This window comes from Sorex araneus, chromosome 9, assembly GCF_027595985.1.
Source record: "Sorex araneus isolate mSorAra2 chromosome 9, mSorAra2.pri, whole genome shotgun sequence".
NCBI lineage: Eukaryota > Metazoa > Chordata > Mammalia > Eulipotyphla > Soricidae > Sorex > Sorex araneus.
In genome coordinates, this window is record NC_073310.1 from 49,350,739 (window position 1) to 49,377,222 (window position 26,484).

At 38.5% G+C, this 26,484-nt stretch overlaps 1 protein-coding gene across 2 annotated transcripts in view; it reads left to right on the forward strand.

The window, feature by feature from the left end:
• NRP1 (neuropilin 1) overlaps positions 1 to 26,484 on the forward strand; it is a 155,548-nt gene that overhangs the window by 106,592 nt on the left and 22,472 nt on the right. Inside the window, exons 8-12 of one of the 2 annotated variants that reach the window (XM_004605395.2) lie at positions 5,131 to 5,286; positions 8,361 to 8,505; positions 16,057 to 16,388; positions 21,923 to 22,067; positions 25,325 to 25,429. In XM_004605395.2, the coding sequence (XP_004605452.1) occupies positions 5,131 to 5,286; positions 8,361 to 8,505; positions 16,057 to 16,388; positions 21,923 to 22,067; positions 25,325 to 25,429 (883 nt within the window). The remainder of the gene's footprint in view (positions 1 to 5,130; positions 5,287 to 8,360; positions 8,506 to 16,056; positions 16,389 to 21,922; positions 22,068 to 25,324; positions 25,430 to 26,484) is intronic. The other variant, XM_004605398.2, reaches the window with a different exon arrangement.

Genomic DNA, 26,484 nt, shown 5'->3' on the forward strand with positions numbered 1-26,484 from the left:
GTCCTAAGGGTCCACTGACTGAGTGTTAATCAGACTGAGAAAAATTGTTCACCTGTAGCAGATTAATGAAATAGATATAGTTCTACCATAAAGCCACTGGTGAAGATGTAAAAAAATGGTATTAAAATAATATCTGTAGTGGAGATATAGTATAGTGGGTAGGGCATTTGCCTCACACAGGAACAACCTGGGTCCAATTCCTAGCATCGTATAACCATATATAGTCCACTGCTCAATGCCACACGTGAATGGCCCTTAGCCCAGGAGTAAATCCTGAGCAATTGTAGGTGTGGCCCCAAAATGAAAAATGAAATCTAAAAGAAAAAAATAAGATTAGTAGAGCTATGCATAAAAACATATTCCCAAACCTCACTTCTTGACCTCACTTTTATAACAATGAACTCAGATCCTCTCTCTCTCCTATATGTGTGTGTGTTCATGTGCATGTATACATATATATATATATATATATATATATATATATATATACACATATATACAGCATGGAAGAAGAAACCCTTGGAAGAGAAAGTATTATAGATGGCTACTTCCCTAGTGGTGGTTTTAAGAAAATTTTCTTTTGGTCTTTTATGAATTTTCAAGAGATCCATTACTTTTCTATATAGAAAGTTTTAAAAGAAATCATAGACATTTAGAGAGAGGTAGAATAGAAATACAGCATGATGAATTTGAAAGTGGAGACAGAAAAACTTACTGTTGTTGAAAAGGGAAAATTTATTTTAAATCAAGAATACGTGTGAAGGTTCAAAGACAGAAAAAACTTACCTTGTGTAAAGAATAACACCTATTTTTTATTTCCTTTTTATTAGTTTGGCAGGGGGAGTCACAACCTGGTGGTTCTAAGCAGCTACTCCTTGCTCTGTGCTTAGAGGTTACTCTGGAAGTACTTGGGAAATCATAGTACAATGCCAAGGGTCACACTGGGGTCAGCCACATGCAAGGAAAGCACTTTCCTCCCTGTACCCCTGTACTACCTCCTTAGCTCCTAACACATATTTTAATGTGGCAAAAGGATAATATTGCAGCATCAGGGTAGACTAAAGGGGTCGATTGAGACTAGTATCTTTACTAGAAAGGACAGCTTCCCCTATGAGAAAGTTAAGAACACCCAAACCATGTGTTGGGTCTCTTACATAGATGCTGACAGTGAAAGCAGTCCTAAGTCTAAAGCTGAAGTTCTCTCTCTCTCTCTCTTCCCAAACTCTCTCTGGAATATGAGGGAAATGTTAGGGCATCCCCAAAGTTACTTAAGGAGAAAGAAGTCGAGAGAGCTCCTAGAGTTATCAAAAGTGTTCCCACAGTGCTCAAGAGGCTGTGTTGCCTAAGTCTCATCCCATTTTAATTGCCATGGTTCAGTTGCCAGCCCTAATCATTTTGTGAGGTTGTCATTCATCCTTACTAAAACCCAGTGGCAGTAATGTTAAGAAGAAAAAATGAAACAAAATTTCAAATATCCCTGTGTGGTTTAAAAGAGAATCTGCAAAGTTTTAAAGCTCAGCAGGAAACTATGCAATTACAAGGGGATCTTGCTAATGCATTTCTTTGCATTTGAGAAAATAAAATATCTCTTTTTTTTTACTAGTGAGTGATTCACACATAGGCTCAGGGGACCTTGTACATTTACTGCATTGGGTACCCAGTAACTCCAGTCAGTTGTTTCTTCTTTTAAAGTCAGCTGTTTCTAGGGCTGAGGATTCTTTCACCTAGCCAACAGCTAACTTCTCTCCTACCTGGTAATGAAAACTTAACCCAAAAACAAAATTTAAGAGTAGGAAAAGAGCTGCCAGGGAATAAAGCTCTAAAGTTACTTCAAAATAGCCTAAAGCTGAATATGGACTCTTAGGAATTTAATCATTTCCAAACTGAAGAGCCATTTGTAAGTTTGACAGAAAGAGTTTATTTAAATAGCTCTGCTTCATGCTTCTTTGGACGTCAAGATTTTGAGAACCCTTCAGCATGAAAGTGAATATGGCATTGGGCATGACTCAATGGACAGTCAGTAAAGCAGTCAGTGTTTTGAGAGCTTTTGAAACCAGTTGAAATTGTTCAGTGTAACCAAGTCCAGAGTACCCAATAACTTTTAGATTGCAGCATTAGGGAATCAGAAACTTTCTGTGGCAACTTAAGATCAACTGATCGTCTGAAACAAAGGTAGAGAGCTAATAAGCAGAACTACTAAATTTAAATTTCAAGTGAGCAATGATTCAATTGCGAGTTTATTTCAAATATTTCATGGGGCATACTTATGTGAAAAATACTTGTTCTTTAACTGAAATTCAAAGTTAATGGAATAGTCTATATTTATTTATATGCTGAATCTGGTCAATGTGAATTGTCTCCACTTTTTGAAATTTGCACACAAATTCAGACAAAGTGACATGACTCATTTTTTTCAATAAATGAACATTTTAATAAGTAGTATAGACACTAAATAATGAATTGGGAGATTAGAGGAATAGTATAGCTGGTAGACCACTTGTGTTGCATGGAACTGATCCCTTGGACCCCCATATGATCCCCTGAGCCTGTCAGAGTGATCCCTGAGTGCAGAGCCAGGAGTAAGCCCTGAGAAATACTGGGTATAGCCCCAAACAAACAAAATGTGGGTTATGCAATTACTCACTAAATGAAAATATTCACTATTCATATACTATATTATTAACTTCTATCATAGTCTTCCTCCTTTTTCACTGAAATATAGTTAGAGCATAGACTTTATATCTTTATAATTAAGAAATAAAGACTTTCATGGTGAATTCTAACTCCTTCCTTTCTAGATGAAATCTCCTATTGTTGAATTGTGTAACTTCAAATTGACTTCCATGTGCCAGGACTATTGCTGTTTTTCCTGAATGTAACTCTTGGTTCAATCTTGAAGTGAATTGGCAACATGTGGATTTAACTACTCCAAGGGTCTTCTGGAAAAAGCAATTCATGAAAGACAATAGTCATTTTTCATGAGGCAGGCTGTGCATAAAATGAAAATTCTTGAGGTTTTCATGGCCTGTAGGCATTGGAGGGTTAATTGCAATATTGTTTTCTGAAAATTGGGTTGTCAAGTAGTAACTGGAAGAGGATTTAGAAGAGTGTGTATGTGGTTCTTTGTTTTGGGTTTGTGACTTTCTTTGTTACTTTCAGGGAAAGTGACATTCTCTTGCCTGTTAATAATAAATAGTCAAAGTATCTTGCTGCTATTAATCAGTCCAGTGCTCAGTTCTTAAAGATGTCAACTATATATTTGTGTTTCATGTTTTGAAAGTTTCGGTGCTATACAGAAATACCACTGAGCATTTCTGTGGGGAGTCATTAGAGGGGAATGACTTCAGAGAAAAAACAATTTTTATTTTAATATATAGTCAAATAATGACTTTTAAGGTTGTTCATTTTAGTAATGAAAATATATATACGTGGCACAGCAGGTGGGGCAATTGTCTTACATGCAGCCAACCCGGGTTCGATTCCTCCATTCCTTGTTGGAGAGCCAGGTAAGCTACCAAGTACCACCCACACAGCAGAGCCTGGCAAGCTACCCATTGCATATTCTATATGCAAAAGAAGAAACAGTAACAACAAGTCCCACAATGAAGACGTTACTGGTGTCTGCTCAAGCAAATCGATGAACAACAGGATGACAGTGCAGTACTACAGTGAAAATCAAACTGTATTATTTTCCTGAAAATATGAACTCATCATGAGAGGGGACTGGAGAAACAGTGTAGAGGTTGCCTTGCATGCGGCTGACCCCAGTTCAATTCCTAGCTGCACAGGGCCAGCAATAGACCCCTAAGCACTTCCAGGTGTGAACTAATAACCTTCCATCTCTCAAATAGTTCGATCTGAAAGGTCAGAGACTTACCAGGATAGTTACTCCAATTCCTCCATTTTACAAATTACTGACTGAAAAATGAAGGACTTTTCCAAGACTAAACAGTTAACCTAAAATCAGAGTTCGTATCTAATCCCTGAGATCTTAGTCCTTCCTATTCATACCACAAAACCGTAGAAACAGCTCAAGCCACTGACAATTTCTGGGGTTATTCAAGCTAAAGACTTTGATCACCCTTTCTTTGTGCTACTATGATGCCCTTTAATCCAAGCTTCAAGCATGGGATAAGCTAGTTTGGGATAATCAAGACTTTTGTGTTGAGGAACTTTTCCACTGGAAATTCACTAGTAGAAACTTGAACACCAGAACAACTGTCTCACAACAGGTATCAGTCCTGGCCAGATGGTGCCTTAGAGTCCACCATCCCTTCAGGAAGGATCAAAGAGAATCAGTCCACAGGAAGAAATGGAAGAGGAAGAAATTTACAGACAGAAACATTTTAAAGACAAAATACAAAAACAGAGGTATTAAGAATACGAATCCATGATCCATTTCCCAAACCATAATCCCCACAGTGCTCCTAAAGTTAGTATTGTTTCCATCATTGTTTCCAGTGTACAACAGCTTTCATTTTCAAATGAAAGGAGGTAGGATGCTGAGATGATGGAGGAAAAGATCATATTAGACTTGAGTTCTAGTTCAGAACTCTTCAGATATCCAATATATGAGATTAGCTGGTTTGTCTTAAATTTTTGCTTTTAAAATAGCATACATTAGTTTCCCTCTAGGAGAGCCCAGCAAGCTACCAAGGGTATCCCGCCCACATGGCCGAGCCTGGCAAGCTACCCATGGTGTATTCGATATTCCAAAAACAGTAACAACAAGTTTCACAATGGAGATGTTACTGGTGCCCACTCGAACAAATTGATGAACAATGGGACGAAAGTGCTACATTAGTATACTGTTGGAAATTATTCTAATTATTTTAAATCTCTTAAAACTACAGTCACACTACCTGCTATTGAACTCAATTTTTTCTTTTTCAAAATCAAGTCATCTTAGCTGCTGAATAATGAAGGTCTGGCTGCAAACCCAGCAATCATTGTCTTACCATGTCTATGCTTTTCTCCGGCGGGAATGGAATAGGAATTGCAGGTTGTTGACACCGAATTGAATTAGGATTTATTGATCCTTGGTGGTTGAAAACAGCCCATAGGAAAAGAAACTCCACATTGTGGCACAGCAGGGCTGGATGGTCTGACCATGTTTGTCTTGCCTTGTAGGTAGACTTGGGCCTTCTGCGCTTTGTCACTGCTGTTGGGATCCAAGGAGCCATCTCAAAGGAAACCAAAAAGAAATACTATGTCAAGACTTACAGAATAGACATCAGCACCAACGGGGAAGACTGGATCACCATCAAAGAAGGAAATAAACCTGTTGTAAGTTTAGTGGTTACTCCCTACCCCCAGCCAGTCCAGTCCTTGAAATGCACAGTCAGTTTTTACTCATTTGTTCAGGAGCTTTCTGTCTGACCTGGTTTATTTTTGAATTGATTTCAAACCAAAAGTACAATTAGAGGTTTATATCTGACTAAGGGTGGGTGGGGGGGTCTCACGTTCCCAGAACCAGAAGTCAAAGGGAAATTATATGGATGTTTCCAAGAAAAGTCAATACCAGCCAAATCAAGTGTCAAATTCAAGAATTGCTCTAAATCTCCCAGTGTGTGTGTTGGGGGGGGGGGGGGGGGTGGCGGGGAGGTGTAGTTTATACATTGGTTAAACACTTTCCTCTCAGAACCTGAGGAGTTGTTTGGGATGTGTTTTTTCCATGTTTCTTCATTCTCTTTCCTAGATTCCTTTTTCTCTCTGTAATGGGCTGGTTTTAGAAAACGCTTTTCATCTGTCCTCTGTGACTCACAAACTAATTTACAAGTGTGTTTGACTGCTTCTGTGAGACTGAATAGAACTAAAGGTAGAGCGCATGAATGTGTCTCCCCACTGCTTTCAACCAAGGAGGCCACACCGGCTGTCCTGCCCCTGGCGCGCTGCCCTGAATCATGGGAAACTGAGATGTTTTTCTCAGCCTGCCTGTTTATTTGAAGTTATGCTTGTTCTGATTTTACTAATCAAAAGATTTCTGAGGACTATTTCCTCCAAATTAAAAGCTTGCCTGCCCTGAAGGCCATGAAAATAACAAACAAACTTGAGCTTGATAAGCGTAGGAGCTAAGATCCAGGTAACTGGCACCCTGGCTTGGGGGCAAAGCCAATTAACATGTCCTTGTCTCTCTTTGGAGCACTCATGGCCTTGATTTTTCTCCTTGTAGGTCTGGAATTGAGAAAAGCCTCCTGGGTGTGAACTAAAAGAACGATTAATTCCCTTTGATTAGCTGCAAAGCCCCTACTCTTTTTCAGGGCAGGCAAGATGGATAGGTAGACAGCTGCTCTGTGGGAGGAAAGTTCTATGGAGAGGCAAGTTCAAGGCTACTGTCTGGCCCCGGAGGACATGAAACCAATCCTACATCTAGGGATGAAAAGCCCAGTCATCATTTGTGAAGGTTAAGCGTGTACACTGGGGCCACACGTTTCATGATTTATTCTTGTTTTGCAGTGGCTTTTGGAAAACAGCTTTAGTTACTTACACACACACACACACACACACACACACACATACACACACATACACACACACACACACACGTCTTACAAACCAACAAAGAACTCAAACAGTGAAGAGAAATCACTTCAGGTCTCAGGACATTTCTTTTAAAACTGAACGCTTCATCTGAAGATGTCTCTTGAATCACTAACCTTTAGGAGTTTGACCAACCCAACAGAGGTGCCAGGGAGTGCACAAAAGTTCTGAGCAGGCTCTGTCAGTGTACAACAGCTCGGTCTAACTCTCCCCTTCATGTTTGTTGCATGGACTGTATGTTCTTACCTGGTTGTCAGCAGTCATTTCACTCCCTCCACTTGAGTTAAACATGCACCTCCGCATCCTATTTTGGAGCTTCAATTTCTCAGCAGATGCTGTTCTCTCCCTAAAATGGACTTGCTGAGCCCTTAAGCACCATGGCTGGAGACTCAACTCCCATTACTCTTAGTCACACAAAAATGCTCCCACACAAAGTGTTTCCCAGAGAGAGTTGCGGAAGTAGGACAGAAATCTAAAGGCCATCACCGAACAGGATAAATTACCATATTAAATTGTCTCTGGAGAGAGATCAGGGCTAACAGTGAACTTCCAAAAGCATCTGACCACCTTCATTGGTATGAAATGAAAACATCAGCTCCGTTTTTGCAAACCCTTTCTCCCAGGGAAAGAGCAAGCCGTGGGAAATTGAGCACCTCCTCCATAAACCTCTCTGGCAAGATGAGGAGGAATATCCATGTCTGGCCAAGAATGCTCAGTAATGCTCTAGTTACATATTCAGAGGAGATTGTCTCCAAGCTCTGCAAAAGGCACACTGCTAGGTACATTGAGACACATCCGTTTCACAAAGGTTGTCCTCGAACTAGGGTTGAAGCAAATTCCAGGGACATGGAGATTTTTCCTTCCGCCTGTTGTAGGGCTAGTGCCAGAGTTTTCCATGATGTCAATCTCAATTCCTCAGGGATCTTTCTAGAGAACATGAAGCTCAGGCAGAGTGGCCTTGACAGATATTTGTGGGAAAATTATTTGAATCTGACACTCCTTAGATTTGCTGCTTCGTACCTCATCTTTCTTTGTGTAAAATGACTCAGTGTTTGAAACTAGAAGCAGAAAGTCCTGGAAAAGCTCATTTTAGGTTATATATCATTCCATACTTAGTTTGGATTTTGAGGACTAAAACTTAATTGTCCCAATAACCAAAAAATGATTAAAGTTATTCATTAATGTCAAACATAAAGCTCTTTCATCGAGAAATTGAGTTAAAAGGAGAGAAACTATTTAACCTAGCACTTTAACTGGGAACATTACCTAGAATTTTCAAAAGGCCATACCCCAAGCTGAACTCAAAAAGCATCTCATGGACTAGGAAGATAGCTCAAATAGTAGAGTGTGTGTCCAGGATATGCAAATCCAGGCACCATATGGTCACCCAAGATCTGCCAAAAGTAGACTCTTTTAAAACTAATTGGTTAAAAACTCATATTTCTTAAGGGGGCTCCTGGGAAAGTAAAATCGTGAGAATTCCCAGGAGATGTCTATAGTATTCTGTAGGTTCTTACAAAAAAGTTAATAATTTCCCACTTTTAAAGATAATGGCATCTAACCTTTGACAAATGCTATTTCTGCAATTGTGTGTTGGGGACTCCAGTCTTTCGGAAAATGGAATAATTAGGACTACATTTGATATTAGGTATACTCCTTCCTAATTGTCATCATTGAAAAACTAACAGAATGTTTCAATGCTTCCTCAGCCTTGATAGACGATGCTGAATTTGCAAATTTCAGAAGAATTTGTGAAAACAGTTTTGAAAGTGTTTTAAATACAAGGCTGTTCTTACATGGAACTTTCTTTTTCCATATAGATCTTTCAGGGAAACACCAACCCCACCGATGTTGTGTTTGGAGTTTTCCCCAAACCACTGATAACTCGATATGTTCGAATCAAACCTGTAACTTGGGAAACTGGCATTTCTCTAAGATTTGAAGTCTATGGCTGCAAGATAACAGGTAAGAGCCAGCCAGAAGATTGCCTAATTTCAATTTCGGTTAAACTGTTAAATATGGGGAGTATAATAAGTGGTGGCTTTCATTTGGTGGTGAAGAGCCATATGCTTCAGATTTTGACAAATCTGAGCTTATATTCAACGTGTACTACTCACAATTTTATTTCTTCAGCCAGTATGTTATCTTTCAAAGCCTTGGTTATCTAATGCAAAACCAGTCATAGATGTGTGCTCCATGCTAGGCTGTTGTGATAATGGATTAGCTCATGGATTAAGAGCACTTAGCATAACCTGCCACTCTGGTAGGTATTGATTAAGTGCTGCTTTTCCACTATACTGTAAAGGCCAGCACTGTGTCTTTTTCCCATCTCCTGGGTGCACGGCAGGAGATCAGTAGATATGTAATCAATAATTGTTGTATGAAATGTTCTCTGCCTACTCAATCAAGAGATGCCTCATCCATAATCGGTAAGGAGGAATTTGATTTGTGACAATTTTTTTTTTACTCACCAATTACCTTGACAACTTTCTGTTGGGCTTTGTCTCAATAAATTGTGCTATTTGCCAATAGCACTAGATAGCACACGTGGAAAATCCCATGCCTAGCATTTCCAAGGTTCTGAATTTGAGACCAGCACTACATGAACCCCTAAGATTATCACTGTAGATCTAAGGACCCCTGAGCACCATGGGTAATAGTGAGCTTTGCTCATTGTGGGCCATCTAAATGCTCTTCTAAAGGCCTCTCTGGAATGCTGCCAGGAGTTCTAGTAATCTTTCTCTTCCGCCACTCTGTTCTCAAGCAAATTGCAGTCCTTTTTGGTTTAAGTAAATATCTTGAAATTTTTTCATGTTTTTAACAAGAAGAAAACACAATGTAAAGTTACAAGTTCAAGAACAGAACTGATATCTGATCCACAAAAATGGTAATTAAAAGTGAAGATCCTTTTAGAATTCTGTGAGCTGCCTTGCAGTATTATATTAGCTATGTCAGTAAACATATTTAGGGCATTTGATTTCTCACTCCATGATTGCCAACACTACTGTTTTTATTTGTATATCCTTTTTAGTATAATTATTTTTAGAGAATGAAAATGCTGAATTTTGAAGGAAAATAAAATCATCTGGGCAATTTTCCATGAAATTACAAGTAATTTAGAGAAAAGCTAATTTCGGAGAGGAAAAATTATTTGGGTTTGCAGTAAAATCCATTTTGGAAAGTAAAAGCTCACATCTGATTTTTTACAAAAATCTTGTTTACTTCCAGAGACAGACTTGTTTATTGTTTTAAGATCTAAAATTTATAAAGTTCAAGGCCTTGGAGGCAGGAATTGGGTGGAGAGGGGTATAGAGGAAGAAGATATTAAAATGTTAGATAAAAACTTTGGCTTTATTTTTGATCAGTAGTTAAATGAAAAAGTTCTAGGTCATGTTCAGAACATTACAAATTAGAAAGGCTACCATAAATATGTGGAAAATAAGGACACTTGGGGTCAGAGTGAAAATTTATTCTTGTTTCTCATGCCAAATATATGTTACTATTCCAAATAAATGAGATAAACTTTCTAAAGACTACAAATGTGTTTGCATGAACTATGAATTTCCAGGCTCTTTGAGTTAATAAAAATAATTACCTGAGCTACTCTTTTTTCTTTTCACAAGGATTTTCATAAGAGTTATATCTAGGCATATGAGTCATTACAAGTTAAGAAGTTAAGTAGTTTATTGTATTAAAAATTGTTTTAGAACCAGGAAGATGGTACAGCAGGCAGGGCACTTGCCTTGCATGCTTCCAGCCTAGATTTAAATCCCAGCACTCCATATGGTCTGCAGAGCACTGCCAGGAGTGATCCCTAAATGCAGAGCCAAGCGTAATCCCTGAGCACTGTCAGGTGTGGCCCCAGACAAACAAATAAACAAAAACTAGTTTAAAATCCAAATTACTTAAACATAGATATCTAAAATACTATTCTGTTATTTCTCTACACTTCCAATTTTCAGTTATATTACAGAGCTATGTTTTAAAACTTCAGAGACTGCTTTTAATTTATAATACTAATTTTAACAATGACTCCTAATCTAATCTAGATATGTTCTCTCTAATGAGATGGTTGCAATCTCCCAATGGTTGGCTCAGGCAGGTTTCTTTGAGAGAATTTTATGTCACAGTAATGGTTACATGAACCTGATGTCATGCCACCATACACCCGCTGAATGCGTGACCGTGGGCAAGACTTCCAGTTCCTTTGCTCTCCATTTGCTAGTCAGATTAAATTTAATTCCACAGTAGTGAAGCTTAAATAAAATGTTTGTAACATACCTGGTTTAAAGTACTCCCCAAATGGTGCCCAGTAAGTTAAATAGTACTGGGTACTCAATAAATTAAACCTAAATTAAGTCCCGGCCTGCAAGGCCTCTGCTGATGCAGTGATATTGGTGTTTTCCTCTTAGTTCCAAGAAGACAACCCTCTTTTCTTTAGAGACCATGTACATTTCTCAGAGTGGAAATCATTCATTTCTCAGAGTGGAAATCATTCATTTCTCAGAGTGGAAATCGATGCAGTGTTCTGGAGACTCATAGTTCCATATAAGCAGAGGGTTGATCTTATTTTCCATTGTTTCCTATCTGCCTGGAATCCAATAAATTCCTAGTGCATTGATTTTTAAAATATGTGTTTAATTGGATAAATTGTCATTTTATCCAAATCTGATGGCATATTACTGGATTTCAGATGTTTATCCTTTCCTCTTGAGCGATGTTTCTCAACCTTTTCCTACCATGGCTCCCTTCCAACCCTGTTTCCTTCCTGGGCACCCCCCAACATCATTCTGGGTGGCCCATAGTCTCATGCCATGACCTCCCCACTTACATCATTTTTGTCTGTAACCCTATAGTAATATCCTGGGAGCCCACAGGCCACTGGTAGGGGATAGCAAGTTCTGACTCAATCTGGATTAAAATGAGCAAAAATAACAACTGATTTAAAAGTGAGCATGTGCGTACACATTAAGTTATGCTTGGGAATACATTCAAACATTTTCCAAAGTCTTCAAAAACTCCCAAGTTTTAACCAATTTTTTTTATTCAGAAACTATTTTTTTAGGAATATAAAATGCAGAGTTCACAGAGTGCATTGCCTTTTAGAGATGTAATGAAAACAAGATTTCAGAAACTACCCTGCTTTACACCTCCATTGCTCTGTGCTTGCTAGAAGTCGTCTACGTACATTGGTGGTTTCCTGTGGTAATGAAAGCTCACAGTGCTCTCAGGCACCACACTACCCAAAAGAACTTCATGAGCCATCAAAGGATTGGATAATGCTCATTCAGTTTCTACCACTGTCTAGCACTGTCGTCCTGTTGTTCATCGATTTTGCTCGAGCGGGCACCAGTAACATCTCGATTGTGAGATTTGTTGTTACTGTTTCTGGCATACGGAATACACCACGGGTAGCTTGCCGGGCTCTGCCATGCGGGCAGGATCCTCTTGGTAGCTTGCTGGGCTCTCCTAGAAGGACAGAGGAATCAAACCCGGGTCGGCCATGTGCAAGGCAAATGCCCTACCCTCTGTGCTTCAGGTTCATCCAAAAAAATTAGGTTAGTACCTTCAGATTCCTTGAAAATAAGTTTAGTGAGTACTTGAATCATAGAGCATATCAGTTTTCCTGTTAAAAGGGGAGTACAAAGATTTTACCATAAAATAGTATCAGTGAATATAATCTTCATCATTTGTTACAGAACTCAACATTCCTTCCTGTCTAGGAAAGCATCTATGCTTTATAAACAGATTTTGCCAGGCTAAATGCATAATGTCCCATTGGTTTGGGAGCAGGTAGCTAATCAATGAACTTTATGAAAGTACAAAGTTCAGGATATACTTATGCTTTTCAAACGTTTCTATTGTTTCTTTGAAATCCCAATGTAGTTTGGCATTTTGTTCCTTGTTGTGTTGTGTTTGGTTGTTACATCTGGAAACACCATTTTCAAAGGATTTGCTGTGTATCCGGGTTAAAGCACGCTGGAAAACAATGGTAGCACCTCACATCCTTTTCAGACCTCGAATCATTAACATCATGTCTCTTCATCGCTGAAACTGAGTCAGGTAGTTTCCAGGCAAAAGCAAATCAAGATGCCTCTTCATCTTTTTCTCTTTCCTCTGTAGTGGGGGGCTCAGCGCTGGTGCTCAAGGATTACTTCTGTCTCTCTGCTCAGGGATCACTCCTGGCACTTTTAGGCAGGGAGGGCATTTAGGGTGCTGGGGTTCGAACACAGGCCAGGCGCATGCAAGGCAAGCACTTTGCCAGCTGTACTACTTCTCTGGCCCCTCTTCCTCTTCTTTTGGATGAAGCAGACATACAGAAGAAGTGACAATCTCTGTACCATAGACATGCTGACTGAATAATGGCTGGTCATGACTAGGTTTGTGGCTATCAAGCCAAGTCTCTACTAAAAAAAAAAGATATCAATCTGGTGGCAGTTCTGTTCTCTTTGTGAGCTTCAAGTTAATTGTGCTTTTCTCCAAATGGTAACATCTGGTCCTCATTACCAACTCAACTTTATAAAAGCTGGTTTTTAATCAGGCAGGTGTGACCACAGTGACCAAAAAAAAAGGTGTCTTCACTATAATTTCATAGTCCCTGAATCAAATCGTTTGGGTAAATCTTTTTCTAATCCCCGTTGAGTTTATTCTTGATCTTTAGATCCAAATCTGGAGCAAATATTGTAGCTGAATTACAGAAAAAGGTGCTTGGGAGACGTGACAGCTGCCTTTTATCATGTTAATAAGATTTTTCAGTCAACAAATATTTGTTGAGCACATACTCTTCATAAAACAGGCACATGGGGTCACAGAATGTTTTCAAATATTATTTGGTTCAGGCCCTCAAAGAACTTAATGCCCTCAGAGAACTTAACATCCAAGGCACTCAAGAGCAGCCATCCAAGGAATTGAGTAGAATCATCAATGAGTAATGCAGAGAAAATGTTCTGAGAAGTCCCAGAGAAGAAAAAACAAGATTGATTGAAGGAATCACAAAGAAAAATGAATAAATGACTATAAGATTTAAATCTTGGTCTGGATTTTATGCAATTCAGATAGTACAAAGAGAAACCCCTTTTCCCACTGCCCAAACTACCTCACAGGGAGAGAGTTTCTCATTTCAGCTGCCACTAGCAAAGAGTCTACATAATGACATTGCTAGTAAGGGCACATAAGGAAGATGTAGTCTATGAGGCTGAAAGTACACTCATAATTCCCAAGCAAGTATGTCTTGAATATTTCATAAATATATAGTAAATAAATAGCATGATATGAATATACAACTCATGTGAAAATGTATGAGTAATTCTTAAGTTTAAAGCATGCGTATAGTCTTATTCCATATATACATCTTTAGAAGTTATATTTTTAGGCAAATTTTATTCCTGTTATTCGAAATTGAGTTATGATTTCTAAGAACATAGTTTATCACTACTGTGCGTGTCCTTGACTGAGATGTACAGTTGGAAAGAAAATAATTGAAGTGTTGAACATTTTGTTATCAAGCCACCAATCAGCTAATTGATGATTGATACTTTGCTGCTCAGAAGCTTCTCAGGCTGCTATAGAAGATATAAATAGACCTATTATTCTATCCACTGCTTCTAAGGAATTTATCATGTAGTTGGAGATACAAGATTACTAATATCCAAACAACAGTTTAATGCTGGAATCTGATATTTCTAGAGAAAGTTTGAGGAGTTTTAGTGAGGAGATTTAACTTAGTAGTAAAGTATGGGCAGAACTTAAATCTGTCAGTAGGAGGCACGAGAAGCCATTAGGACATTTTGAGCAGAGACTGATGAAAATGTTATCTATGGAATATAGGAGGAAAAAAAATGAACTGGAATAGGCCAACAATAATCAGAAATAAAATTAGATAAATAGGGTACGCCCAAAATGAAGGAATTTAAAAGTCAATGAGAAAATTTCTGTTTCTCTAAAAATAGAGAACCATGGAAAAATTTCCAAATACTCTCTTTTATGGTTGTAGCAAATATACATCATATAAAATTCAACATTTTGACCTCACTTTCTGTTGTTTCATTTTGGGGTCACACCCAGCAGTGCTCAGGAGCTACTCTTGGCCTTTTGCTTGGGGTTGGTTCTTTGCAGCATCCAGAAATCCATGCAGTACTGAGTACTACTCCCAGATCTCCAATATGGAAAACATGCATTTGAACTGTTAATCTCTCTCTCTCTCTTTCTCTTTCCTCGGTCTCTTTCTTTCTCTCTCTCTCTCTCTCTCTCTGGCCCCATTTTAACCACTTTAACTGTACAATTCAATGTGATTAAATTTAATCACATTATTATACAATCAACACTATCTATCTCCAGAGTTTTCTTTGTTTCAAACTGAAACTCTGTTCCCATTAAACACTAATTCCCCATTCCTGGCTTCCTCTAGCCTCTGGCACATCACCATTCTATTTTTTGTCTCTACGAATTTGACTCTTCTAGATACCTCATACCACTGGAGTCAAATGATATTTGTCTTTTTGTAGTCTGGCTTATTTTACTTAGCCTGGAATTTTAAGCATGAGAATGATATTGCACAAACACCAATTTATGAAAAGTGATATAGCAGGGATGTGTGATATAATTTCAAAGCTGGGGTCTGGGAACCCAACCAGGGACCCATTTAGCACCCCGGCCATAAGTGGTCAGATGAGGATGAAACCAAAAGCAGTGGAGACAGAAAGGCAGATCCAAGATCCTTTTTGTTTATTTAAACAAAAGCAGATCAGCATTTGTTAGCAAAAAATGGATGGAAAGATCTGAAAGAGACAAAGACAAGTTGGGAAGACAAGGACTAGCTTATTAGGGATGCAGTTAATTTAAATTCAAAATCCAGTCAAGGGGCTCGGTGCCAAGGGAAATGAACTATTTCCATTGGGCATAGTATATTTGAGATGACTGTGGGCTATTTGTGTGAAAAATCCCTCATGCAGTTAGAAATGAGGTGGAGAGGACTCTTTGGAAGGAAAATATTGTCCTTCAATATTCTATCCCACTGCCACCCCCTCCTACTCTTGCAGCTAAGTCAAATGCCATTCTTCTCTTCACCTTTTTGTGACCTTCAATTTGAAACTTTCTTGTCTTTGCGATTATTGATTTTCATATATATCCAACGGTCCTAAACTGAGCTTGTATTGGGCAGATTTTATGTGTCATCTAGAAACAACCTCTGGATATCAAATGGACTACAACATCAATAGTTTGACATTCAACTTGAAAGAAAATTCAGTAGGGGGAAATGTCATTTCCTAATGAAGATGTTGATTATTGGAATGTAGTGTGTAGAGGGGTCATTCAATAAGGATGGAGAAAAGAGAAGAGAAGAAAAGCATAAAGAAGGAAGACTGTTTTAATGCCCAATGATTCCAAGATTTTAGAATATATATGAATGGCTGCTGACATTGTTTTCATTAAATATGTTGTATTGTCTTTCTAAGCCTGGAGATTTCTAGAAAACAACTTCTCATTAGCTAAATTCTTTTTCTTTCCACCCTCTAGATTATCCTTGCTCTGGAATGCTGGGTATGGTGTCTGGACTTATATCTGATTCCCAGATTACAGCCTCAAACCAAGGGGACAGGAATTGGATGCCTGAAAATATTCGCCTGGTAACCAGTCGCTCAGGTTGGGCTCTGCCCCCAGCACCTCATCCTTATGTCAATGAGTGGCTCCAAGTGGACCTGGGAGAGGAGAAGATTGTGAGGGGCATCATCATTCAAGGGGGGAAGCACAAGGAAAATAAGGTGTTCATGAGGAAATTCAAGATTGGGCACAGCAACAATGGCTCAGACTGGAAAATGATCATGGACGACAGCAAGCGCAAGCCTAAGGTAAAGCCCGTGGCCCAGCAGTCCCGGGAAGAATCTTTCCTCAGGTCCTGATTGAAATCAAGGCCCCCAGCATATATCCCTGAGGAAGCAGGACATCTTGTTTCTTTTCAGTAGAGAGATCTGTGGAGGTGCCTGATGATGCCAGTGAGGTCCTCATATTTAGGGAAGATAGCTATGAGGTGAAACGTGATGTTGGAGGTAAATTCAGAGAACTGCATTGCTCATCACCTTTGTGTCTTAGGGAAGGGAAGGGGTACTGACAGCAGCGGTATGGAAGGAGTAGGGACTGACAGTAGCAAAATCTCTCTGCTTAGTTTTTTCAGTAGATGGGACCCCCCCTGTTCCTCATGGTTCACTTCCCCTCCTTTAAGTCTAGTTTATTTTTTATGTTTAGTAATGGTGAAATGCACTGAACATCAAAAGTAACCATTGTAACTTGTGTTGGATGAGTTTAGGGTTAAGTTGTTGTGCAGTCAATCTCTGGAAATTTCTCATCTAGTTAACCTGAAATTCAACACCCATTAAACAATATCTTCCCTCCTTCCCTTCCCTGATTTCTTTTGGTCTTCAAGAATTTGACTTCTCCACCATCCAGCTTAAAAAAAAAAGAGTTATCCTCCTCTGCATAACATTTAAAATTTTAGAATTCCTGGAGCACGTAATGTTTTATATGTTGGTAATCGCTTATACGAGGGCTTAATGCCTCCAGGGTGAGATACAACAATCTTCAAACACTTTCCTCTAAGGAAATGTTTTTGGATTATTTCAATGGATTATTCATAACAAATAATACAAAATAAATTATTTAGGTCCTGCTTTGGGGACAGGGTTTGAAGGTCAGGGTGGAAACCTTAGAAATGCAGTGGTGGGTAGTTATAATGATGGTGGGATTGATGTTGGAACATTAAATCTAATGAATTATTGTGAACTTTATAAAAAAATAAATTAAAAAAATAATTTGACATCTCTGAGAGCCTCAGATAAATGGAATCTGACAGTATTCCTCCTTTTGTGACTGCCTCATGATACTTAGCCCAGAGTCCTCAGGCCAATCCACATTGTTATTGCACATGTCATCATTTCATTCTCTTAACAGCTGCATGATAATCCATTGTGTGCATGTTCCACTTTTTATTTATCCTTTTACCTTTCCAGTGATACCAGGGCTGACCCCTTTTGGCCTTTGTGAACATACTTAGGTATATTTTTAAGGCTTTGGAACCCAATGACATGAGAAGAGAATCTCCATGTAAAATTATTTCAACATTCTCCAGAATGTGTGGTATAATTTTGGTTAGTCAAACGTATTCTTGGCTGATTTTGTTGAGGCTGATGATTCAAATTATTGATATTTATTGAGCACAAAAAATTCATGAGAGGGGCTGGAGTGATAGCACAGTAGGCAGGGCATTTGCCTTGCATGTGTCTGACCCAGGGTTCCATTCCCAGGATCCCATATGGTCCCCTAAGCACCACCAGGAGTAATTCCTGCGTACAGAGCTAGAAGTAACCCCTGTGCATCGCCAGGTGTGACCCAAACTAACAAACAAACAAACAAAATTCACGAGAAAAAAGGTATCCAGGAGTATGCTAGGTAGCATGGAATCTGATTTGAGATAAAATGATCAGCTACAGTTAGTCGGTACTGTATGCAGTATGGGAATTATATTCATCTGATGATCCTTCTCACACTAACACAACTGACCTCTTGATCCCACCCAGCCTTTTCATCCCTGCTTTGCCCAGGACCTACTCCTTCTGTGTAAATAAGATTCTGGCCCATGGAAGTGCCTCACTCCCATTCTAAGGCATTTGGGAACAGAGCTAAATGCAGTAACTCAGACCCAAGCATTGTAGTCAGGAGACAAGGCCTCAGGTCAACCAGCCCAAGGAGAGGCTGAGCACACAACCCTGTGTCCCCCCCAAGGGCGACAGGTCAGTACCAGGGTGTTGAGCCACCAGTAGGGATAACACTGTTGGAGATATAAGAATGTCTCTCCCCTCTTGCCCTTAGTTCACTTGTGGTTTCTAAAACATCGTCGGGGGTAATGTTATTTTTATCTGTGTGGCTAGTTCTCGTGTCCACTTCATTTCCCCCTGTTATGTCTGCCCCCTCTTGTTTGGGTAAAAGAAAAAGCAAAATAAACATCAGAAACAGGAGTTCCCCTAAGTGTTGCTTTCTTCTTGAGGAGTAGTGAGCATTTTGACTTAACGTGAAGCGTGAATATGCTGCGAATCAACAACTTCCCAGAGCTGCTGTCACATGGCAGGGCGTGCTGTTGTGACATGTTCTTCATCACTCAGGTTCTAAGAGAGAAAGAAAACAAATCACCATATGCTTTCGATAAGATGCCTCATATGCTTCCCGATCTTTATTATCTAACCTGCGCATCTGCAATCAAGTCAAAGCTATTGCTCTGTTATGTGTTATTGTGCCTAAAATTTCACAGGAAGCCACACAGTTTTTAGTTTAAACAAAAAAACAGCATTTGAGATGGGTTGTGTTACATCTTATTCAAAATACAACTCTTCTCATTATTATCTCCTTCCTGTGATACTTCAAACATTTAAAAACCTCTAAATTGTTTATGAAAACCCTAATCTATAATTCCTAACTGGTCCTTCCCGTGACATAAAATCTTTAATATGAAAAGGAAGTTGGGAAAGCCATCAGTTTAGAAGGCACATTTCTAAATTATATAAAGATATTTTAAAATACTGCATTTAAACTTACAAATGAAGGTTACCTGCTTAGGTCTACCCTTTTTATGTAACAATAAAATTAATACACCATTTTGTAAAGTCAAACAATTTTAGTGTATTTAAAAATCCTCTGTGCCTTTTTTCATGCCTTTTTATCACTTCAAACACACAATTAATAATGCTGTATAAGATATATAAGTATTATAACTACTAGACTTTTAAGGAATATATATAAATTTTAAGTCTTATTCAAATATATGATTAGTAAAAGGACACAAAGGTACCTTATAAGCAAATTTATGTTCTCAAAGTTAGTCAATTCCTAAAGGTGTATTATTTTTGTTATTCTTAACACTGTCAGCTTTTATAATGTTAACTTGCATTGGGCTTATTTGCAATGTGCTTATTCTTTCCTAAAGTTAAAATTAGGAGTCTAGGGTTTCATTGATATTGGTGTTATTCTCCTATGATTGTTAGAGCTATCTTAACAGAGATAGAACTTGCATGTGTACTAATGGTATTTTTATTATAATTAGTTTCTAAGTGACAGCACTTAATTGGGCCTAGCAATAATATATGTCAGATTCTCAATTACTGGCAGCAACTCTAGTTTTATCAAAAGTTCAGAACCCTGATCATAAATTTTCTCTTGAAAAGAATAGAAGGAAACTTTAATTGAGAGAAACAGGTCTGCATTGGTCATATACTTTTAGATTCCTGGAGGCTATTCTGAATTGAAAAAAGTCAATTAATTTACTTCCAGAACTCCAGAACTAAAAAAAAAAATCCCTGGTTATGTCACAGCCTACCCAGTCTGTCTATCTCATTTTACATGTGTCCTCTATTTGGCTTTATTCCTCCCTCTACCCGGGGGCTTCCATGGCTGTTTGTGTGGCCCAGATGCTGTGCATATTTCCCACTCTTCGCTGACATAGTGACAGCCTGGCTATCCATTCAGTGGAATCTACCAGGTTTGGTAGCCAAAATTGTAAGGATTCAAAGTAATGTAAAAAAATGGGAACAACAATGGTATTGGCGAATTACCAGAAACAATTTGCCAATACCAGTTGTTTCTCAACAATACCAGTTGTTCCTCATCAATATATAATTGCTTGAACTGAGGCTGCAAAAGTGGGGAGAATAGGAGAGAAGGCATCTTGGATCACTGTGATGGTGAGGTGGTAAAGTATGGCAGGCATTGAGGCAAGTAATATGGATACTATTGTAAACCATATTACCTAAGTAAAAATAATTTTAATTAACTCTTTAAAAAGAAATATTAATAAAAAGGAATATAGTAATTTGAGCATAGACCTCAATTTCCTAGAGATCAGTGTTTTCATCAATTAAGATGACATCAGATTAGATTATTTCTAAAGGCAGAGCATCATGGCAGTATGACAAAGGGCACCAGCCAAGACAGCCTATGTTGAAGCCAAGCTCTGCCACTTATTCTTTGTATGAGTGTGTGCAAATTATATGTCATCTCTATGCCTTGTCAATAAAAACAAGGGATTGATAGAGCCTACCTCATGGAATTGTAAAGAGTGAGTTGAAGTATTTAGTCACTGAGGATGCTTTACATCAGTAAGCATTGTATTTTCAATATATAAGGGTAGTCCCAGTGATAAAACAGTTTGGATTTTCTCGTCTGCTACCCCTTCTTCCATTCTGCACAAACTTTAGAAGGGTATTGGGAGAGTCTGAAGTCTTTCTTGGAGAACAAGAAAGATCTAGTCATCACTCTGTTTTCTTCTTCTTTTTTTTTTTTTTAATTTTATTTGATGGTGCTGGGAAAACTGGATAGCTATCACTCTGTTTTCTTACACATCCACAAGGAGTGTGGTTTTTCCCATCAAAAAGTAAGTAAATAAAACACTTGAGCTATAGCACCAGCCATGGGTGGCCTAGCTCTTTAAAAAAAATGTCACAGTGACTTCCAGTTAGGAATGCCTTTAAAAAAAAAACCAAAAAAACCCAGCTGACTCCCTGCAATTCAACCAGGCCTCCAAAAGTTACTTAACAGTCAGGCCTCTTGTTACTTTCCTGAAATGGGAAAGGCCTTTCATCTACAAATGCCTCCAACTGGTAGTATTGCATAAGTAAATAGCAATTTCAATGGGCTGGGATCATCTGAGTTCTTAAACAAACAGTATTTGCAGTACATTAAATTGACTATCTTCCACTTCAGAAATTTAATTCCACTCTCTTCTAAAGGACCCAGTTTTAGCTTAAGTGGGACCCACTCATTTGAGAGAATGTCACAGGAGTGGTTATTGAAAATGTGGTGTCTTATTATATGGTTTGAAAGATGGCAAGTTCTCTTCCTGAGTTATCTTCCTTTACCTCAAAGAAGTGGTAAAAGTGTCACTTCCCCCAGGCATATCAGCATAGCATTTAAAAACGTGTTTCATTAAATCCTCAGCTTCTAGTATAGCCTCAGTGTGCACCCTGAATTTCTGAGAAATCACATCTGTCGCTTCTCAGAGAAGCTTTAATTATTGTTGTTTTTCCCCCTTTCTCACTTGAAAGGATTGTCAACCACTTAGAAAATAGTAGAATGAAGCACAGTAGAAAAATCAAATTGCCTATCATTCAGAGTCTCCTTTTGATATATCAAAATTAGATGGTGTTTACCAGTGCAAGATATTGTCCTAATGTGTTTGAAATAGGTTAACTCTTTTAGACCATGAGGTAGGATCTATTTCTTACTAGGTTCTCAGTAAGAAATCCTTTAGAGATTCTTACTAAATAGGGGTGAAACAACCATCAAAAGGGATACTTCCATTATTTTTATCTTAATAACTGACAAATTTTTTTATACTTCACAGTCTTTTGAAGGCAACAACAACTTTGATACACCTGAGCTACGGACTTTTCCACCTCTTTCCACCCGATTCATCAGGATCTATCCCGAGAGAGCCACTCACAGTGGACTTGGACTCAGAATGGAACTGCTGGGCTGTGAAGTGGAAGGTAATTGCAATTTCCAGAGCCTTTTCTAGTTTCCTACTTTGTTTCTTATTTCCTTTTCCATGCATTTATGCCCCTGTTGCAAATTCCCACCTCCTCTCCCCAGTCCGCACCCTCCAGCCACACCTCCAGTAATTCTGTGTCTCTCTGTCCCTGCCAGTCTGAGAGGCTAAATATTTCGTTCAGGAAGCTATGCCTTCAGACCATCCTGGTGGTCTATCCAGCGTCCTCAGATTCTGTGAGAATGTCTCCTTTTACTTCTTTAACAATTTCTTGAAATGCAGTTCATGTAACATAAAATTCATCATTCTAAAATAAACAACTAGTAATTCAATGCCATTTAGTCCATCCATAACAATTGCATAACCACCATCTTAATCTACCTCCAAAGCATTCCCATCACTCCAAAGTAAAACCCCTGCCCAACTACATGATTTTCTCTAAAATTTCTCTCTTCCCCAACCCCTACAACCAGTACATTCTTTGCTTTTTCAAATGTTCTTTATATGGCTATGTTTGATCCAAGTTTCTCATATACTAACAGCAAGCAGCATTTGACAGACTGAAGTATCATGGTATTATCTTGGATAAATTTCTTAGGCTATTGCAAAGAGACAAAACTTAAATGATATGATGCATATGAATGTACAGTGAGAACTATTTAAAGATGTTACGATCTAAATTTAGCTCATCATACAAAGCTCATATCAAGTACAAATTTAATTTACATACTGTACTCACAAATATACTTTTTGCACTCACAAAGGTACTCCTTTCTGTAATTTTAGCACATATGAATGAGATGATTTTTTTTAGTGATGTGATGGTTGTTCAATGCACCATTTAATGCTTCTATGCATTCAAAGTCCCATCTGCCTTAGATTTGGGCATAAATGAGTAACCTTATGCCAACTTTTTCATCCTCATAAAGGTCTTTCTCCAGGTTAGCTTGAAGAATGGCTATTGTTGGTACCCAGATGTTAATCAATTGAGCATATGCTCATAGTTGTTTTGAAGAAAGCTTTTTAATATCACCTTCTTCTATGGTTTCAAAATTATTTGTTTTAGTTGCCCAAATATAATTACATTCCCAGGCACATTAAATGTCATAAAATTTTTCTTATGCACTACATCATCTGAAGCTAAAAATCACTTCTAGTGAATAATTCATAGAAACTTTTCCATGTGTAAAAGAAGGCCATCATCTCCCATTCTTTATTGTTTGGTAGTTTTCATGTCTGTATTCATGTCCCAGACCTCTACATTTTTCAATCACTATCAACACAGATTAAGAATGACCATGTTACAGTGCTTTAAGCAAATAATACAAAGGAAAAGAAAGGATGGGCAGATTGAACCAACAACAGACACATTTGTTAAAGTTACTGAAAGATACAGAATTTAGGAAGGAGAGTCTGGTGTGCTAGCATGCAGATCTTCAGCCTAGGTTCTGAAAGCAACACTGATTTGGGAGGTGGAATGAACGGATGATACTAAAGACTGAGCCTGGTAGCAGTTTGCCAGTGTCAACCGTGTAGTGAGGAAGAAATTGTTGGTGAAGGAATTGCCGCAGATGTTTCTAAGGACTCACAAAACTGAGGAAGTTTGCCATGAGCCATAGGAAAAATCATCTGTAAAACAATGCAACACTTTGTAACAAAATTGGTGACCGTTAATTTGATCCACGGTGTTGAGAAATATCTGTTTTGTGCCCTGTTCTATGGAAGACTCGTAAAAGGGTGGGAAAAAGTTGAGGTATAGCCCAACTTTACATGGGGCTCCATCCTATTCCAGGGGTCCAGGGAGCTCACTTTGGACTAATTCTTAAAGAAACAATGAAAACCACAGAAGATGAAACATTTCCAAGTGTAAAATTGAAGCATAAAAATCACTCATTTCTGACTTTGTTTCAACTTAAGTCTAACTCAGGCTGCTTTTGGTGTTGAACCGCACCCTTCCACATGCCATGAGGAATGCCAGAAGAAAACAGTCAGATTAATAGATAGTTTAAAAATACTTAAAAGCAGTGCATTAGTGAAAGCAAGACAGCTTAGTAAAGACCAGCACCCGGATTGCCCTAGAGTGTCCTGAGATGTTGTAAGAACAAGAGCCAGGATACGTATGTGTGTCTTTTTACTGTCTGGACTGCATGCCTCAGTGCTCAGTGTGGCACTGTGCAAGGTGATTTCCTTGTTTTTATTGCAGTTTGTGTTGAGGCAGTAAAGGAAGTCAAAGCTACCTATCTTTCTGCATTTGTCAAAACTGCTCTCCAGAACTTAAGCACAACAAAGAACTGTGTCATTGTTTGATTGAGAAGGGGGGGATGGTTAGTTGTGGGCACCTTCCTATTAGCTAGAACCACTGAGAGAATAGTCCCACCCCATGCTGAGTCCCTGCCAGCATCTCTTCTGTCTCTCAAACATTAAGAAAACTATACGTTATCTTAAGTCTTATAAAGTGAAATGCAATGCCGAAAACTGTAAAATATTAAACAGATTGCAAAAATGAGTAACAGGCTGAAAAAAGGAGCTAAATTAAATATAAAGAACTTCAAATAGTCTTTGATTAGTGCTGGCTACTTTTCAACTACCAACTCAAAGATATGAAGATACCTGCCAACATTAGAATGTGGTCCTCAGGGAGTTATGGTCAAATGACCCCCAGATATCTAAGATCGCTCCTCTTAGTCACCTGCTCCTCAGAGAGAAAAACCCTCTCAGAAATGGAGATGCTGCCATAAATGGAAATGGAATCATGCTTTTGAAAAAGAAAGAAAAAGAATAACACTTTACTGAAAGTGAGTTTTGCAACTCCCTTTTTTGGGGAAATTATAATATAAACCTGAAAACCAGTAAATAATAAGAATAAAATAGAATTTATGACAAACGAGCTCCCTGGGTCTCTGAAAATGAAAGAGAATTTAAGCAAAATCTCTGTCATCAAAGTTCTGAACTCCAGGGTCATGAATAAATAACCAGTGAGAATTCAGAAACTTTTCCAAAAATGGATGTATATGTAGATAACAATATATAAATTGCTAAGGCAGCCAACTCTCCTCAGGGTTCAAATACCAAAATACAGAAGTCCCCAATGCACTCTGCAAGATCCAAGTATATTTAGCTCCTGAAAGAGAGGCAAACCGTGCTCCTGGCCTGACCACCGATTAAGGTTTTCTGCAAATACGTTCACAGACTCAACAGCCAGAGGCTGAAGAATACATTTCAGAGGTGTGAGATTGTAATACTTGGATTTTGTTTCAGCACCTACTGCAGGACCAACCACTCCAAATGGGAACCTGGTGGATGAATGCGATGACGACCAGGCCAACTGTCACAGTGGAACAGGTGATGACTTCCAGCTCACAGGTGCAGAAACCATCTTCATCCCATTGCTGTGTCATTTCAGTTCACATTGTAATTGACATTGACACGCTCATCAATGTCTGTTTGTGTGTACATAACTCCTCATGACAAAGAACACTGGGTGGAAGCAGAGCTGCGGAGCATAGAGGTAGCATGATCATAACAAGTGCACTATACTTTACTCACGTCATCTGTGTAAACAACTGTCATTAATAGCTACAACAAGCCAGAGCAATAATTTTTGCCATTTCAGAGCCAAAGGCTTAGTTGAATAAAATTTTTCCAAAGCTAACTGTATTTCCCTGGTCTTTAAGTGGCCCACCCCTCCAACACATGTGCTTAACCACACACTTTAGAATGTTTATTTTCATTTTCTAATGAGGATTAAAAAAAATTGAGAGGATCTTTTATCCAACTAATTGATGAAATTAGACTTATTATGCAGCTTTTAAGCTGGGAATTTGTAAATCATTCTACATTAAAATTTGCAAAAGCAGAATTAGTTGTTATTTCACATTACCACTGACTTGCAAACATGTCAGGAAGGGTGTATGCCAAATGCCTCCCTAATTAATTTAGAGTATCACTCTCTAATATTCTAAAACCCTTGCAGTTCAATTGTGACCTTCTCTTCCACTTGGACTGGTGCAGGAAATATTAGGCAAGGGGGGAACTGGGATGGGACCATTTTGAAACTGGCACAGGGTTTTCACCTAGTTGTTAAGCTGCTGTGGGGTCTTTACAGCTACCTAAGTCAAAGTAAATTTTCATAAGGCATCTGATTCATCAAACCTGAGCTCTTGGATGAAAGCATGTATATTTCACCCTGAAGGGCCTCAGAGAACCCACCTAATTCATTTTCATGAAGGAACTAACGTGTTTCCATGTAACTTTGTAGGGTGCCATGTTATTGGCTAATGTTATTGATTCATGCAAATTCTTCATTGCTATTGATTTCTCTGAAACAGGGAGGGATCTCTGTACCCTGAAATGGAATGAGGGGTAAAATAAAGCCCAGAAATTGAGTATCATAAACTCAGTTTACATTAAATCCAACC